Source organism: Phalaenopsis equestris, unplaced genomic scaffold, assembly GCF_001263595.1.
Source record: "Phalaenopsis equestris unplaced genomic scaffold, ASM126359v1 Scaffold000552, whole genome shotgun sequence".
Classification (NCBI taxonomy): Eukaryota; Viridiplantae; Streptophyta; class Magnoliopsida; order Asparagales; family Orchidaceae; genus Phalaenopsis; species Phalaenopsis equestris.
In genome coordinates this window covers 786,934-801,972 of record NW_018164992.1, presented here as the reverse complement: position 1 = coordinate 801,972, position 15,039 = coordinate 786,934, and the positions used below count along the sequence as shown (strand labels likewise).

Below are 15,039 nucleotides of genomic sequence, written 5' to 3'. Positions count from 1 at the left end.
CAGGTCTTGGGAAATCATCAGGTCTTACAAACTTTCCACCCTTGGTTTTCTTTAAAGCCTCATCAACTTCTTTTTTGCTAATGCGACAGTAAAAATGAAATGTTTTATTATTAGTCACGATATTAAAATCACTAAAGTCGACCTTATTTTCAGAAACTTTACTTTTATTTTCTCTTTGTTTGGCTAGTTTATACATATATTTTTAACCCTCCTTAGTATCTAATCTATTATAAAGATCATTAAAAACAAAATTTTTAGCGTCACAGATTGTTATTTTAGACTCCCTGTGGACCGTTTGATAATTTTCCCAGTTCTCTAAGCTTTTACATTTAAATCAATTTTTATAACATAACTTCTTATATTTTATCTTTTCTTGCATGTTATTATTCCACCATTAACTATTTTTATTTATAGAAATTTTTTCTTTTTATTTTCAAGTACAATTTTTGCCACTTGTTTAATAGTTTTTATTACCTTATGCCACATAGAATTTGCTTCTTCATGAACATCCCAAATTTTGAAATTATGAATTTTACTCGTAAAAATAATTTTATTTGTGTCTTTTAGGTACCCCCATCTAATTCTTTGACGATGATTCCTAGTATTATTTATTTTACAACTCTTCATCCTAAGATTTTGAATTAATAATTGATATTGAGTAATTAAATCCTCATTTGGAATGACCTTACAATCATTACATTCTCGATGATCTCTTCTTCTCATAAGAAAATAATCAATTTGTGTTTTATTAGATTCATTCTTTTAAGTAATAATATGCTCATCTATTTTCTTGAATAAAGTATTAGCAATAATAAACTCATATACTAAAGCGAAATCTAATTCAACTCCACCTTCATTGATCACTCCAAACCCGTAACCACCATGAATATTTATAAAATCTTCTACCACTCTGCTGACATGTCCTTTTAATTCTCATCCAATAAAAATTCTTTCTTCAAGAGGTATAATTTGTATTAAGTCTTCTAAGTAATTCAAGAATTTTTCTTTAGAACCTTTATCTAAACCTACTTAAGAAGTATAAACACTTGTAATATTAAAAATCTTAGCATCAACTATAATCTTAAGGGCTTTAATTCTATCTCCAACTCTATTAATTTTTACAGCATGTTTTTTCGAACTCTTGTCTATAATTTCACTTACCCCATTTCTAAGTTTCTTGAATACATAAGATATTAATTTTCCTATGAATCATAATATCAACTAATTTCATTAATTTAACATTGAGAGTGCCTATATTCCAATATCCTATCCTAATATTAGTTTCATTAGTTTCATGGACTAACTTCTTTACCCGCATTCGACCGTAATGTGGGAACCCTTGCTTATTTAACGCTACACTCGGACGCCGGTGTAGCGGCACACTTTTCACTGTATTCAGGCTATACAGTGCGTCGCTTCTAGGGGACGCCCTAGCACTCACACGATGATCAAAAGGATTCTTGTCATGATTTTTTTTGGACAAGTTTTACGCTGGCTGTCGACTACCTAATGTAATCCTCCACTTTTAGCATCCGGGCTTGGGACCGGCAACGACAGTGTTATTTCAAGAGATTTCAACAACATTGGATAGAAATAAATTGTTTTAAGAATCTTGCCAAAGCTATTGAATCATTATACTAGGAACATAAAGCTGCAATATGAATTCTGGATTAGAGACCACCTAGATTTTCTGTATCAGAAGTCTAGTTGTTCATGATTCTTTTTGCTGATTAGTAGTCATTGTTGGCCGAGTGAATATAAATAGCTAATTTATTTTCATGTGCTATTTATTAGCTGTAGGATACCTGGCAACAAACTTACCCATGGCCGTTCCATTTCACGCCCCCCTTGTCTGGATTGCGGTCCTGAGCTCTACGTTGGTGCAATATTTGAGCGCAACCGACCGATTCTAATTAACAGAATGAATACTTGGGATGTTGATGGCTGTGTGATAACATAAACTGTTCATCTATTTCTGGTTGGCTGTTTCTTGTACTTCTAGTTCACTTTGCATGCATAGGACAAGGACTGTATTAACACATATTACAAATTCTGAAATGCAAAAGGCTATGCGTAATTACTAACCAAACAACAGCTGCCACAGAGGGTATTCTAGAGAAATATTTGAGTGCAATGGACTCATTTACTATATAAAAAAAAAGACTAGTGAGGGGATTGATTCCAGTGGGATAATACAACCTGTACATTTTTTTCACTGGTTTACATTTTTCTGACGTATACAGTTTCACCTTACATGGGATAAGCCCGTAGTAGCACAGTTTGTAGATTTTGAAATGTGAAGGGTTATGCATTGTCATTAAACAAAAATGGCCTATACATGTATATTTGTTAAATCATGTAGAGGGATATTATTTTTCTTCCTTGTTGGCTGTTTTTCTTTTGGTCAACAATGGAATAGAGTACCTATTTTTTGATTGAGACTGCAGACACAAGAAACAATTTGATGTCTCACAAACTCACATGATCGAACCATCATGCTTGGCTTTTTATGGGCTTCAAATGTAAAGAAACTGAAAAGCACACACACTCAATGAAGAAACTGATTAAAGATTAGTCAAAATATACAGTTATATGTGATAATCTCGTGTTCTAGACATCTAGCAAGTATTTCAATCTATCTAGTTCCCTTTATTTTCGTCTCTCTAACCTGCCCAACTTCCACATCTCTCTCTCTCTCTCTCTCCCTTTCCTCCTATCTTTCTCTCTTCTTTCCCCACTCTCCTACTGACTCTTCCAAATTGAGGGAAAAAAAGGGAAGAAGAAAAAGGAAAAAAAAGAAGATAAAAGAGAATAAAAAAAAAAGAAATAAAACAATTACTTATGTATTGTCGCTTCACCGATAAGTTTGTCGTCAACACATCTTGCACAAGCTATAATGCAAAGTAAGTTGCTTGTCTTGACCTATGATTATTCGTATTTTGTTCTGGCATAGTGAGAAAATTATATTTTGCTGGAATAATTTTTCAGTCGCAAGTAGTTCATGCATGTCTTCTTTTGATGTGGTTGGAATATTTTGTGTTGCCTATTTCTATGTAAGTGTGAAGGTCCATGCATGTTTTTCTTGATTTGGTGGAGTCGACTACTTGGTTGTAATTGCCTAGGAACCACTCGTGCCCATTTGTTGTTGACTTGATTGGTAGGCTCGAACCCCCGTGGTGTTTTCTATATGGACATATGGGGGAGACGTAAAGATTCTAAAATGGATAATGAATGAATTCACAGGAGATAGTCAACCCACTCTGTGAATATGGACAAACTATAAGAAAAGAAATCTAAATACGCTAAAATGTCATGCAAATCGTTTCTTTGAAAAAACTAAATGATTTTGAATGTAAAACTAAGAACCTTATGCGCTTTGCAATGGACTTAGTAGCTTGCACATGAGTTTGAATGGAATCTCTTTACTATTGCTCAAAACTCTCATGAACATTCACATCTGACTGAACATGGCTTTGAAAATGAACCAATCGACACCTCTATTTATATGCAAAAAATGATCCTTTATGGGGTCCACTTGAGTTAAACATAAATCCTTTATGGGCTACTACTACTAAAATTACATTTCATATATTCAGTTTTAGTTCTACTCAAAAGGTCTTTAGAATCCAATGTAGACCTCCATAATTCAAGTTTTTTCTGGGCTTTTTCTTTTGCCTTATCCACGAGAAGGATATCATCAGCAAAAAACATACACCAAGGTACATCCTTTAAATGTCCAGTAAGACCATCCATAACTAAAGCAAAAAAATATGGGCTTAAAGCCGATCCCTGATGTAATCCAATAGAAATAGGAAAATATTTGGTCAATCCTCCATCTGTCCAAACACAAGTAACAGCTCTAGCATACATATTTTTAATGACTTGAATATAAGGCATATCAACACCTTTCTTCTCAAGAACTCTCCAAAGGATATCTCTTGGAACCTTATCGTAAGCTTTGTTTAAATCAATAAAAATCAAATGTAGATTCTTCTTATTATGTCTGAACTTCTCCATCAAACCTCTCAATAAATGTATAGCTTCCATAGTAGACCTGCCCGACATAAATTCAAATTGATTATGAGGTATCTTTGTAATATGTCTTAACCTGTGTTCAATTACCCTCTCCCATAATTTTAAAGTATGATACATCAACTAATTCCTCTATAATTTGCACACTCTTGTGCATCCCCTTTATTCTTAAAAATAGGAACCAAAATACCTTTTCTCTACTCAGACATATTTTTAGTTTATAAAATAATATTAGAGAGTTTAGTAGAAACTCCCAAATCTCCTAAATATTTTCATACTTCAATTGGGATATCATTAGGTCCTACACACTTTCCGCCCTTGGTTTTCTATAAAGTCTCATCAACTTCTTTTTTACTAATGCGACGGTAAAAACAAAACGTTTCATTACTATTAACGATATTATGATCACTAAGGTCGATCGTATTTTCAAAAACTTCATTAAAAAGTTTTTCAAAATAACTCACCCACCTATGTTGAATATTTTTTTCTAAAAAAAACACTTTGATTTTCATCTTTAATACATTTTACTTGAGTTAAAGCTTTACTTTTCTTTTCTCTTTGTTCGACTAATTTATATATATATATATTTTTCACTCGCCTTAGTATCTAATCTATTATAAAGATCATTAAAAACAGACTTTTTATCGTCTCAGATTCTTCTTTTTGACTCCCTGCTGACCGTTTTATATTTTTCTCAACTCTCTAAGTTTTTGAATTTAAACCAGTTTTTATAACTTAGCTTCTTATATTTTATCTTTTCTTGCACATTATTATTCCACCACCAATTATTTTTATTTATAAAAACTTTTTCTTTTGATTCTTCAAGTACATCTTTTACTACTTGTTTAATAGTATTTGTTACCTTATCCCACATAGCATTTGTTTCTTTATGAACATCCCAAATTTTGAAATCTTGAATTTTACTCTTAAAAATAATTTTATTTGTATCTTTTAGGTTAATTCTACGATGATGAGTCCTAGTATTATTTATTTTATAACTCTTCATCTTAAAATCTAGAACTAATAAATGTTGCTAATGAACTAAAAATAAAATTCATGCACATTTCAATGACAATGAACTTGTTTGAACTAACTCCACATCGGTCCCTCACATATCTGAGGCAATCATGCATTTTTGTAAATGACTTGCGAAGAACATTGTCTAGCTTACCCCACGTCATGGGTTGCACAAGTGTTATGAGTGAGCTGCACATCAATCACTAGAGAAACTTGTTCACTTCTCAAAAGAATGCTCTGGTAAATGATGCTTTTAAAAAAAAAAATCAAAATAACTAACCATTATGTGTCACACATGATGAAATGGCTGCTACTACACAATAAATGCTCATGAAGTTTAAAGCTGCACAATCAAAAAAATATCTTCAAGCTCATGCTCTCAGAATAATATAACTTTTTGTATTATAATGAACTAGAAATCAAATACTCTTGCATGAATTTCATATTAGTTATTTTGTCTTCCGTTTGTATGACTTTTAAAACCTTCTACAAAAAAATTCAATTTGTGGGCTACAAATATTTACATACTCTGACATTGACAAACTACTATAATGAGTTTAGCCTACAAATTTGATTCATTATGTACAAAGATAGATTTGACAAGATTGATACTTTTATTAATTTTAAATAATTTTAAACCTAGTCAAATCAAGGACTCGATCTCCTACAAAGTAAATATAGTTGCTAGGTCCAAAACGATAAAATAAAGTTGTTTAAAAACCTTGATGATAATCGGTTTTACATAACATCTCAATTCAAAGGGATATTATTATCATAATATTCTGAATCTTAATGCAAATTATTTTGGGCTTAAACTCTGATAACATACAGAAAATTGCAAAATCTAAAATATTTAAGTTAAATATATCAACATAAGTTTAAAGAAGTAATTTATCCATCTTTTATAATAATTTATTGAGAATGCTAAGTTTAGGGTCAAGCTAATCTCACGAAGGATTAATGCTATATCCGGTAGTTTTATGATCAATCTCATAGATCTCGTCAGTAAGGGTGTGGCATATATCCTTTGAACATTTGGTTTTCTCTTTGAAGGGCACCACAAAAATCATTAAATTACAATTATGGTCATGGCTCTTTGATCAAGTGGGTTACCGCAAAATAAAATCATTAAATTACAATTATGGTCATAGTTTGAAGTTCTCCTATCGTCCAATCGCTTGAGCAGTGAACAATATAGTGGCTTGATGGGACACAAATATTCTTAAGCTAAAATTGACTTAAATTTTTTTTACAGGGCAGAAATTCATCTCAGGTTTTATAAGGTCCCATTGGAAGACACATCCCATGGCTGCTGATAAATATTATTAATTCAAATTTGGTCGATTATCTTCTTTAAATTAGTAAAACTATTGGCCACAACAATTTGGGATGATAAAACCATAAGATCTTATTGGAGTTTGTTGTTATTCCCCCACTATTCACTTTAATTTGTAGTGGCAAATTTTCTTAATCCAAAACAAAATCTGCTACCTCTCATCACTAAGTATCTAGTGCTAATGACTAGTATTAATCGAAAGTTTTCTCATCATCAGTAGGGGTAATTATTTATATAGGTTTGCATTTATGAGAAATTTGAAACCAGAATATATGGCCTTTGTATAATGAGGAATGGGTCTCTTAGTAGTGTTTTATAAAATCTAATTTGGCTTCTGCATTAACAAATTCTCTCTTAGAAGAGCTGGGTGCAAATTTTCAGAACGCACTAATTGTGAAAATTTGCATGTAAAAGATGGTTGACAAATTTGGTTTCTAATTTACGTTATTGACAACGGAGATTACTATGGTAATTCTAGATTCTTTTAGGCTATAGGGGGAACTCATTAGCTACTCATGAAAAACAGATGGAATGTGCATTATTCATGTCTTCTTTTAGCATTGGTTTATGCTATATGTGCTTGCAAAATAACAGTCTTTAAATTTGTGGTTTATTAGCTTGCTGGACTGTTGAATTCTCCACAATTAACTTAAACTTGATAGGAGAGTTGTTCTACTTTTAGACAAGCCTTTGTGTGTGCATACTCGCTCCATTTTACTCGCCCTTCTCTCCTGGTGCTCATGGAATGCTATCTACCAAATTCTCTATCTTGGCCCTTGTAACCCATTTATTTCAGAGGTATATTCTTTTCAAGCGTCGCGATTTTTTCTCACATCATATAATTCCTAACTTTGACATTTTCTTTTAATCAGCTTGACACGGGTGCGGAAGGGGCAGCAGACTGGGCCGATCGGTCCAGTTGAGGGTCGGTCCAGGGAGAACCCAGACTAAGCGACTTGGGGTGCGATTTCGATGGGGCTCTTCTCCTTCCTTTTTTGCTTCCCCTTTTTGTAGGAGTATTTATTTGTTGTTTTTAGAATTTTACGATTAGTTTTTTTTTCGTAGCTTCCAAATTTTATATTCCTGTGTGGAGTTGTTCTCCTTGTTCTAGGATTGTATCCAAGGAGGCGGTTGTGTTTCGGTTGTATCTTACTTCGAGGTGGTGTTGTATCTTCACTATTACCTTTACCTCATCTTTCTCCTCCCCTCTCCTTCGCCGCCATCAGCCGCCCCATACTTCATTTCAGCACCACGCTGCCCTTCCCTATAGCCGTCCAGTCACCCGGCCTGCACCCTACCACCCTGCAGCCCCTTCTCTGCAGCCTTCCTTCACTGTCCAGCCACCCGACCTGCACCCTAATACCCTGCAGCCCTTTTTATGCAGTCTATTCTTGTTGTACCATCCTCCAACCAGCACTCCAACCAACCTATTGGACTTCGTACCACTTCCTAACCGACCTTCCAGCCATGAACCCTTCCCCATACCCTCACTATATTGCCAATGCCACCCTCAGTTCCTCTTTTCCTGGCCCTAGCCAGAGATTGGTCTGTTGTTGTTTTTTTCCTTTTCAGTGTGTGGTGTTGTAACCCTATTTCTATATTAATAAGAGTTTCGTGTTCCGATAAATCCAGACTAGTTCTGGTATTATTTGGTGTCAGAGCTAGCCTTACCTAATTCCTATCATAGGGTTACCTAGCATTTGCCATAACCCAAATATTTTCTTTCCTACCATCAAATACCTTTTCCACTACCACAAACCCCTAACCCTAATTCTCCCTTGCTGATTTTCAAAGTTAGCAACCTTGAATCAATTATTTTTACTCTTTCACCTCTCAACTCTAAACCCTAGTCATGCCACTAAGGAGATACATGCCCGAACATACCCGGGAGGAGATGCAACGAGGGACTGTCAACTTCAGGGGAGACTTGCATAAATTGATGATGAAATTCAATATGAGGTTATCCTCGATCGTGATCTGGAGAGTCAAAGAGGAGAACGAGAAGATCCGAAGATGAAGTGGGAGGCACTACGACAGTTCCTACCAACTTACTACTAACAGAAGTTGTAGGCTCTAGCTTCAGAAGTGTAGAGACCACCCCACAAAGCGACCCCCTTGCCTACTATCCTGCGAAACCAATTCGCTAGTTTGTCACAGCCAGGAAATGTTGCAAGTGCAGCAAATTTGGGCATGTTAAAGCAGAATGCATAGCCAGAGAAGTGATCTACTTCGCTGAGAAAGACGTTGAAAAATTTGGTGAGGACACCGTAGATATTGAAGGTGGGGACACAGGAGGAAAACCCGCTTCCAGTTGAGAAGGACAAGATGTATTTAGTCCCATCTTAGCCTGTGGGAGAAACTCCCATCGATTTCATGGTGAGTGGCCAATGCAATTATGAGTCTTAGGAGCCGATATAGACACCGAGCCACCACAGAGAAGAGAAATGCAAATATTTCAGATTTATGGACTCCTTTATGAGTTGCTTTTGTTGAGGGAGGTCTAACAGGTCCAAAGAAGAGTCATTTTGTACCATATAGGGACTATTACGGGGAGTATTTCAGATGTTAGATTCAGCTCAAGTGGGTACCAATCAACAGATGCCCAGACAAAAGGGATGAACCTCAGCCTTGAAGTTTATCTTGATAGCTTGAGGGGGGAGAAAATTTTTCAATGGGATCCAATGCCTGCCACTAAAGATGATGTCTCTCCTAAATGATTTCTAGTGAGGGGGCACAACTTGGCCTGGATGTTATCCCATAATTGATTTCTCCTTATCTATTTGTTCATCAGCTACAGTCTGCTAGGTACAAAAAGTTGAAGGAGAAGGTTTCAAGCTTAAGGGCTTGAGAGTTATATTGCGGGAACCCACCTCTATATGCAGCTCCCGCTCAGGATGTCCCAAAAAGGACGGATACCGATTCCACCAGAATTTGTTGTGGAATGACAATACTGACATGATCGACTTACTAGTGGACTTGATGTCGTGCCAAGAGCAGCCAGAGCCTTCGACAAATGAGGCCTAAGCTCCCCCAAACCTCGGGAGATTGACGCGGGTGTGGGACATTCCCGCGCGGTCAGAGTAGCAAACTTGGCCGACCAATCCTGTTGAAGGCTGGTTTAGGGAGAACCCAGGCCAAGCGGCATAGGGCGCGATTTTGACGGGGTGGACTAGGGTTGTAAACGGGTCGATCTTGAGCGAGCTCAGGCTTGGCTCGTGTTCGGCGCATTCGAAATTGTTCGTGTTCAAAATCGGCTCGTGAACAGTGTGTTCGACTCAAAATTGGCTCGTTAAAATTAAACTGAAAAAATAGATGTAAAGTACTGGATTCGAACCCGGATCAAATATATACAAAGGTGCATAACCACATTACCACATTAGTAGTTACATTTTAAATTAAGATATAAATATATATAATATATTATTATATAAATAACTATATATTTTTTTTTCGAGCTAAAATGAACGAACACGAGTGAACAAAGAGTTATTCATGTTCGGCTCGTTTATAAATCAAGCTTTAAAAACTTGTTCGTGTTCAGCCAAACACGAGTTGTGCGCAAACAACGAGTTTTTTTTTACAATCCTAGGTGGGATTGCCTCCTGCCCCTTCTTTCTTTTCTGCTTCCCCTTCCTGTTGGAGTACTTGTTGTTTTTAATATTTTAGGGTTAGTTTTTTTGTTACTTCCAGATTTTAGATTCCTGTGTGGAGTTATTATCCGTATTTTAGGGCTGTATCCGAGGAGGTGGTTGTGCTTCTACTGTATCCTACTTCGAGGTGGCGTTTTTATCTTCTGTTTTACTCTTAACTAACCCTTCTACTCCCCTCTTATTTGTCGCAGGCTGCTCCATACTTCATTCCAACACCCTGCCACCCTTCCCTATGGCCTACCCTTGCTTTCCAGTCACCCAACCTGCACCCTACCACCCTGCCGCCCCTTCTCTGCAGCTTTCCCTCATTGTCCAGCCAACCGACCTGCACCCGAACACCCTACCGCTCCTTTTCTACAGCCTATTTTTGCTGTCCTACCCTCCAACCAGCACTCCAATCCACCTACCGGACTTCAAACCCCTTTCTAACCTACCTTGCAGTCACCGACCCTTCCTCAGACCTTCACTACGCTGCCGAAGCCATCCCCCTATATTAATAAGAGTTTGCTTTTGTGTTTTGATAAATCTGGACTAGTTTCAGTATCACAACTTCTTATATTTGAAACACTCAAAATTTTATTTCCTTTTTAAACATGAATGACCAATTTGTTTTAAAGTTTTGGGTGGTTGGAATTAAAAATTTTAAATTTGGGCGGTCAATCTATTATATTTAAAATTTTAAGTGGTTGATATTCTCATGGAGAAATTTATTTTTCTAAATATATGCTATTACATCGTAAAATGAAAGGCTGAATTTTTTCCATTTTATTCTTCTGGTTCTGTTCATCCAGAGCAAACAGAAGCGCAACAATCGAAAGAACAAGGAAAAGCAGAAGGATTTGAAGTCGGATTCAATCTTTATTGACAAAAAACAAGAAGAAAAGTCTCTGACTGAGATAACTTCCACAGAATTGTCTCTTAACCCCAGGAAGATATTGAACGAGAGAATTGACACACGAGAAGATGCTTCTGATCTTTCCTACAATGGTGATGATGCTGCCGAGCCGCTTTATCCCGATTTAGAGGATCAGGATAGAAGTCCCAGGAATTGGGATATGGATGAATCGGAAATTCATCCTTTCATGGAGGCAGGCGCAATCGAAACGTCAAATTCTCGACCAGAAAAGACTAACATAGGCTTGGATGATAGCTCTTCGACTTGTTCGACTGACTCAGTTCCACCAGTCCTCTCAAATGGATTTAATAAAGGAAACTCTGTGATCATCAAAAACATCCAAACTTCACCAAACAGGTAGGGCATTTACACACATAGCAACAATTCTAACGCATTTACATATCTCACTCATAAACTTTCACATTAACACACATAACACTCAAATCTTTCATATCACATCAAAATTAGCACTTTTACCTCTTTTTTGAAAGTGAAATACACCTTTTCATGCATGGGTTTAAACCACTGAAGTACTATGCATGTAAATATGAAAATTTAGGTGTGAGATATGTAAATACTTAAGAATTGTGTCCTACTTATGTAAATTTCTCTTTTAATTGTTACTTCTGTTTTTCAAAGTCTGGCATTTGTTTGACTGTTTAAGCAACTATTAAATAAATTGCGTAGGGCGAAAAACTATGGCAACAAACACTTGCAAAGCCATGTGTCTGTGGCAAGCCATTCAGGCGAAATCATTGAGAGCTCTCCATCCACTTGCCATGAGTTGGACGGAGACGAGGCTTCTCAGAAACGTCTGATACAGCGGCATGAAGGTCATCTGGTTGAAAAGGTGTGACATGTATTTTTTACATTTCTACTTTTTCTTTTGAAAGTAAATTTGAAAAGGTTTGTTTGGGATTAATTTAATTTTCTGCTTTAATCTTTAAAACCAGTTTTGTTTACTGATTTTTTTAATATATTTTTATATATGTTTCTAAAAAAGTTTAATATGTTTTTGATAACACTCAAAATAATTTTCAGGTATTTTAAAAAAAAATCATATCTTGATCAAATACATCAAGCATTGCTTTGTTTGTAAACAAAATAAAAATAAAAAAATAAATAGAAGTGATCCTAAGCACCGTTTTAATCGATAATTATCTTGGAACTGGTAAGGTCCTGAATTTGAATCCTTCTTCTTCGAATTTGTTCCTCGATGCTCACTGTTCTGAAAAAACAACTTCTGAAACTTGCTTTATTCTTTTGCGCTATTGCAGCAAGAACCCACAGCCATCATACTTCAGAAAACATCAAAAACTCAAAATGATGCAGAAAAACTCTCATCAGATATTCGACCGTTAGAATCCTCCTCTGCTTCACCAGAGCCTGTAAGAAAAACCCAATCAGTTCCACAGCAGCCAAAGCAACCAGTACAAAATAACGCAATCGCCGCCACCTCCATAACTTCATCAATAACTCTACCTGCTCCACTCAAAGAGCCCAAAAGATCTTCTGTTCCATCAGCAAAATCGCCATTATCTTCTTCCTCAAGATCCGAAGCTCAGAAACTTTATCCCGCTCCCGCAGCTAAAAACATCGCAGCTCAACCAGCAGCTCCGTTCTCAAGACCTTCCAGCGCCCCTCTAATGCCAGCAGCACCAAGGTTAACCATACCACTCATTTCTACTGCACAAGCCACACCCCACCTCTCTCGCTCCGCCAGCGCTACCACTCGATCCACCATGGATGCATCTCTATCTGCTCCGAGTAATGTACCTCAGTCATATCGCAACGCCATCATCGGAAAAACCACAATGGGTGGCAACCCAGCCGAGTTCACTCATTCCTCTTCAACCCCTCCGAGTCAGTCGTCCGCTTCGTCAAGCCAATCTATTTTTTCAACAAGTTCTGCTTTGTTTCCACCTCCATCAGCTTGAGCGGTTTTCGGGTTCTAGATCGGTATTAAGCTTTGGATCTGTTAGGCCGGAGGCATCGCACACCCACCCGCAATCCATCGCTGCCACGAACACCGAACTCTGCAACTCGAATCATCTAAGTGAACCGGTTTCAACCACTTCCTTGCATCAATCTCATGTTGGTGTGGTGGATGAGTTCCCTCACCTCGACATCATCAATGAATTGCTCGATGAGGAACAGAGTACAAGCAACCCGCACTACTACCCCCCTCTTCATCACCGGCGCCACTCCTTCAACGGCCGATACTCATTCTCCAGTGACTCGGCTTCCATCGACCTGAGTTTGTTGAGCCATAACCCGGGCAGATTCGATCAAACCGAGCAGTATTATGACATTGGCTTTTCTTCCATCCATGGTGGCTCATCTGATCGAGCTCTCGAAAGATTTCAGGATGGGCGTTTCGATCTTTCGACCGCATATGGTTTGATTCAGAGCCAGTGGCCTTATAATCCTGCAGATCTATCCGTCATAAATCTTTATCGGCGGTGATGATAATGGGAAGAGCGAGATACAGGTTTCTTACATGCTCTTATAGTGTAATATGGAGGTAGTCTGATTGATCAGAGGACTATGGGTTGATAGATTGGACCATTTTGTAAAGAATGATTTTACTTTTCTTTTGCTTTAGTTGCTGGCTCTCAGAATGCTAAAGGGTTTTCTAAATTGATTCCAGAAAGCAGTGGCTCTTCCTGCAAAATGTAAGTTTTTGGTGGTGGTGAGTGAATTTTATTCATGCAATAGTTAAAATCTTTTCTTTATAATTTTCTTTATTTCCAATCAGTTTTTCTATAAATTATTTCCCATTTGAAAGGTTTTTTTACTGATTATTTTAATCTTTGTTGTGGATTATTATGATGCTTTTGTGGTTAGAAGCATTTCATCAAACACTAATTTAGGGTTAGTTTGGTTGGTAGGATTTATTTTTTTATTATATTGATTTTAAACATAGTAAACTCTTTAAAAATTCTCTTAAATGGCTAATTCAGAGTATCAAAATTAATATATATATATATATATATATATATATATAAAGTAAATAAAAATGGTGATATTTTTGTAGTGATGTAAATGTTTTCAGTGGCATAAGTATGAAAAAAAAAATAAAGTTTAGGTGTTAGATATATAATCACATATAAGCACGTAATTATATGTATTTACATGTCACACCGTTCTAGTTTGATGTTTACAGTACTTAGGTGCTTTAAACTATGCATGAAAAAGCCTATGTCACTTTTAAAGTGATAAGAGTGCTAATTTGTATGTAAAATTAAAGAGTTGAGTGTTTTATGTGTAAATGTGAAAGTTTAGATGTGAGATATGTAAATAAATAAGAATTGTGTGCTCCATATGTAAATGATCCATATTTTAAATGTTGTCCATGTAAATCCCAACTTTTAGACCAATAGCCATTAATTAGCCAACAAATGGTGGGGGCCTAACACATGCTAGTTTATCCTATGTTAGGTCCATGGTGGTACTTTTCAATCACATTTCCAAAGTACTTATAAGCATTTCATTAAATTACAAATCTGCCGGTTCGTGCATGTATTAATTTGAAAGAATATAATAAAATCAATGCCCTACTACGCAAATAAAATCACTTGAAATAGTATAAAATTTTCAGGGTTGTTGTGTAAATTAAGAAATTGCAGCTTCAAAGTGGGATTGCTATATATTTTCTCTCTATTTTATGGTTAATATTCTCATACATTATTTATAAAATAAACCTGCTTTCTTGTACCTTTTTTTTGGTGGCCTCTACTTCCACCTTGGTTATAGCCTCGTTAAAAAAAATTATTGTTCGTGTTTAGCTCGTTAATATATCGAGTGCAAAAAAAATTTTCATATTCAACTAGTTTTTTGGCAAGCTGAACACGAGCCGTTTGCGAACAATGAATCGTTTTAACATCCCTAGCCACGACACCGTAGAATGTTAAGGGTTAGGACAAAATTTAAATCTTATTATTTATATTAACATATTCCTTTAAAAAAAATTAAATATATTTTTATTCTATTTTTAATTAATAATTTTAATTGATTATGAATTTTTTGTAATTTTAAGTCAATTAAAATACTACAAAATAATACATCAATTATACGTGTGTGTTATATATATATATATATATATATAT

General features: G+C 35.9%; 1 protein-coding gene across 1 annotated transcript in view; it reads left to right on the top strand.

The window, feature by feature from the left end:
* The window catches only part of LOC110029227 (MATH domain-containing protein At5g43560-like), a gene marked incomplete at its 3' end in the record, with an annotated part of 51,514 nt that extends 38,130 nt beyond the window's left edge, over nucleotides 1-13,384 (top strand). Inside the window, 4 exon segments of the mRNA XM_020731414.1 lie at nucleotides 10,827-11,287; nucleotides 11,618-11,780; nucleotides 12,208-12,866; nucleotides 12,868-13,384. Coding sequence (XP_020587073.1) covers nucleotides 10,827-11,287; nucleotides 11,618-11,780; nucleotides 12,208-12,866; nucleotides 12,868-13,384 — 1,800 coding nt within the window.
* Nucleotides 13,385-15,039: the final 1,655 nt, after the last annotated feature.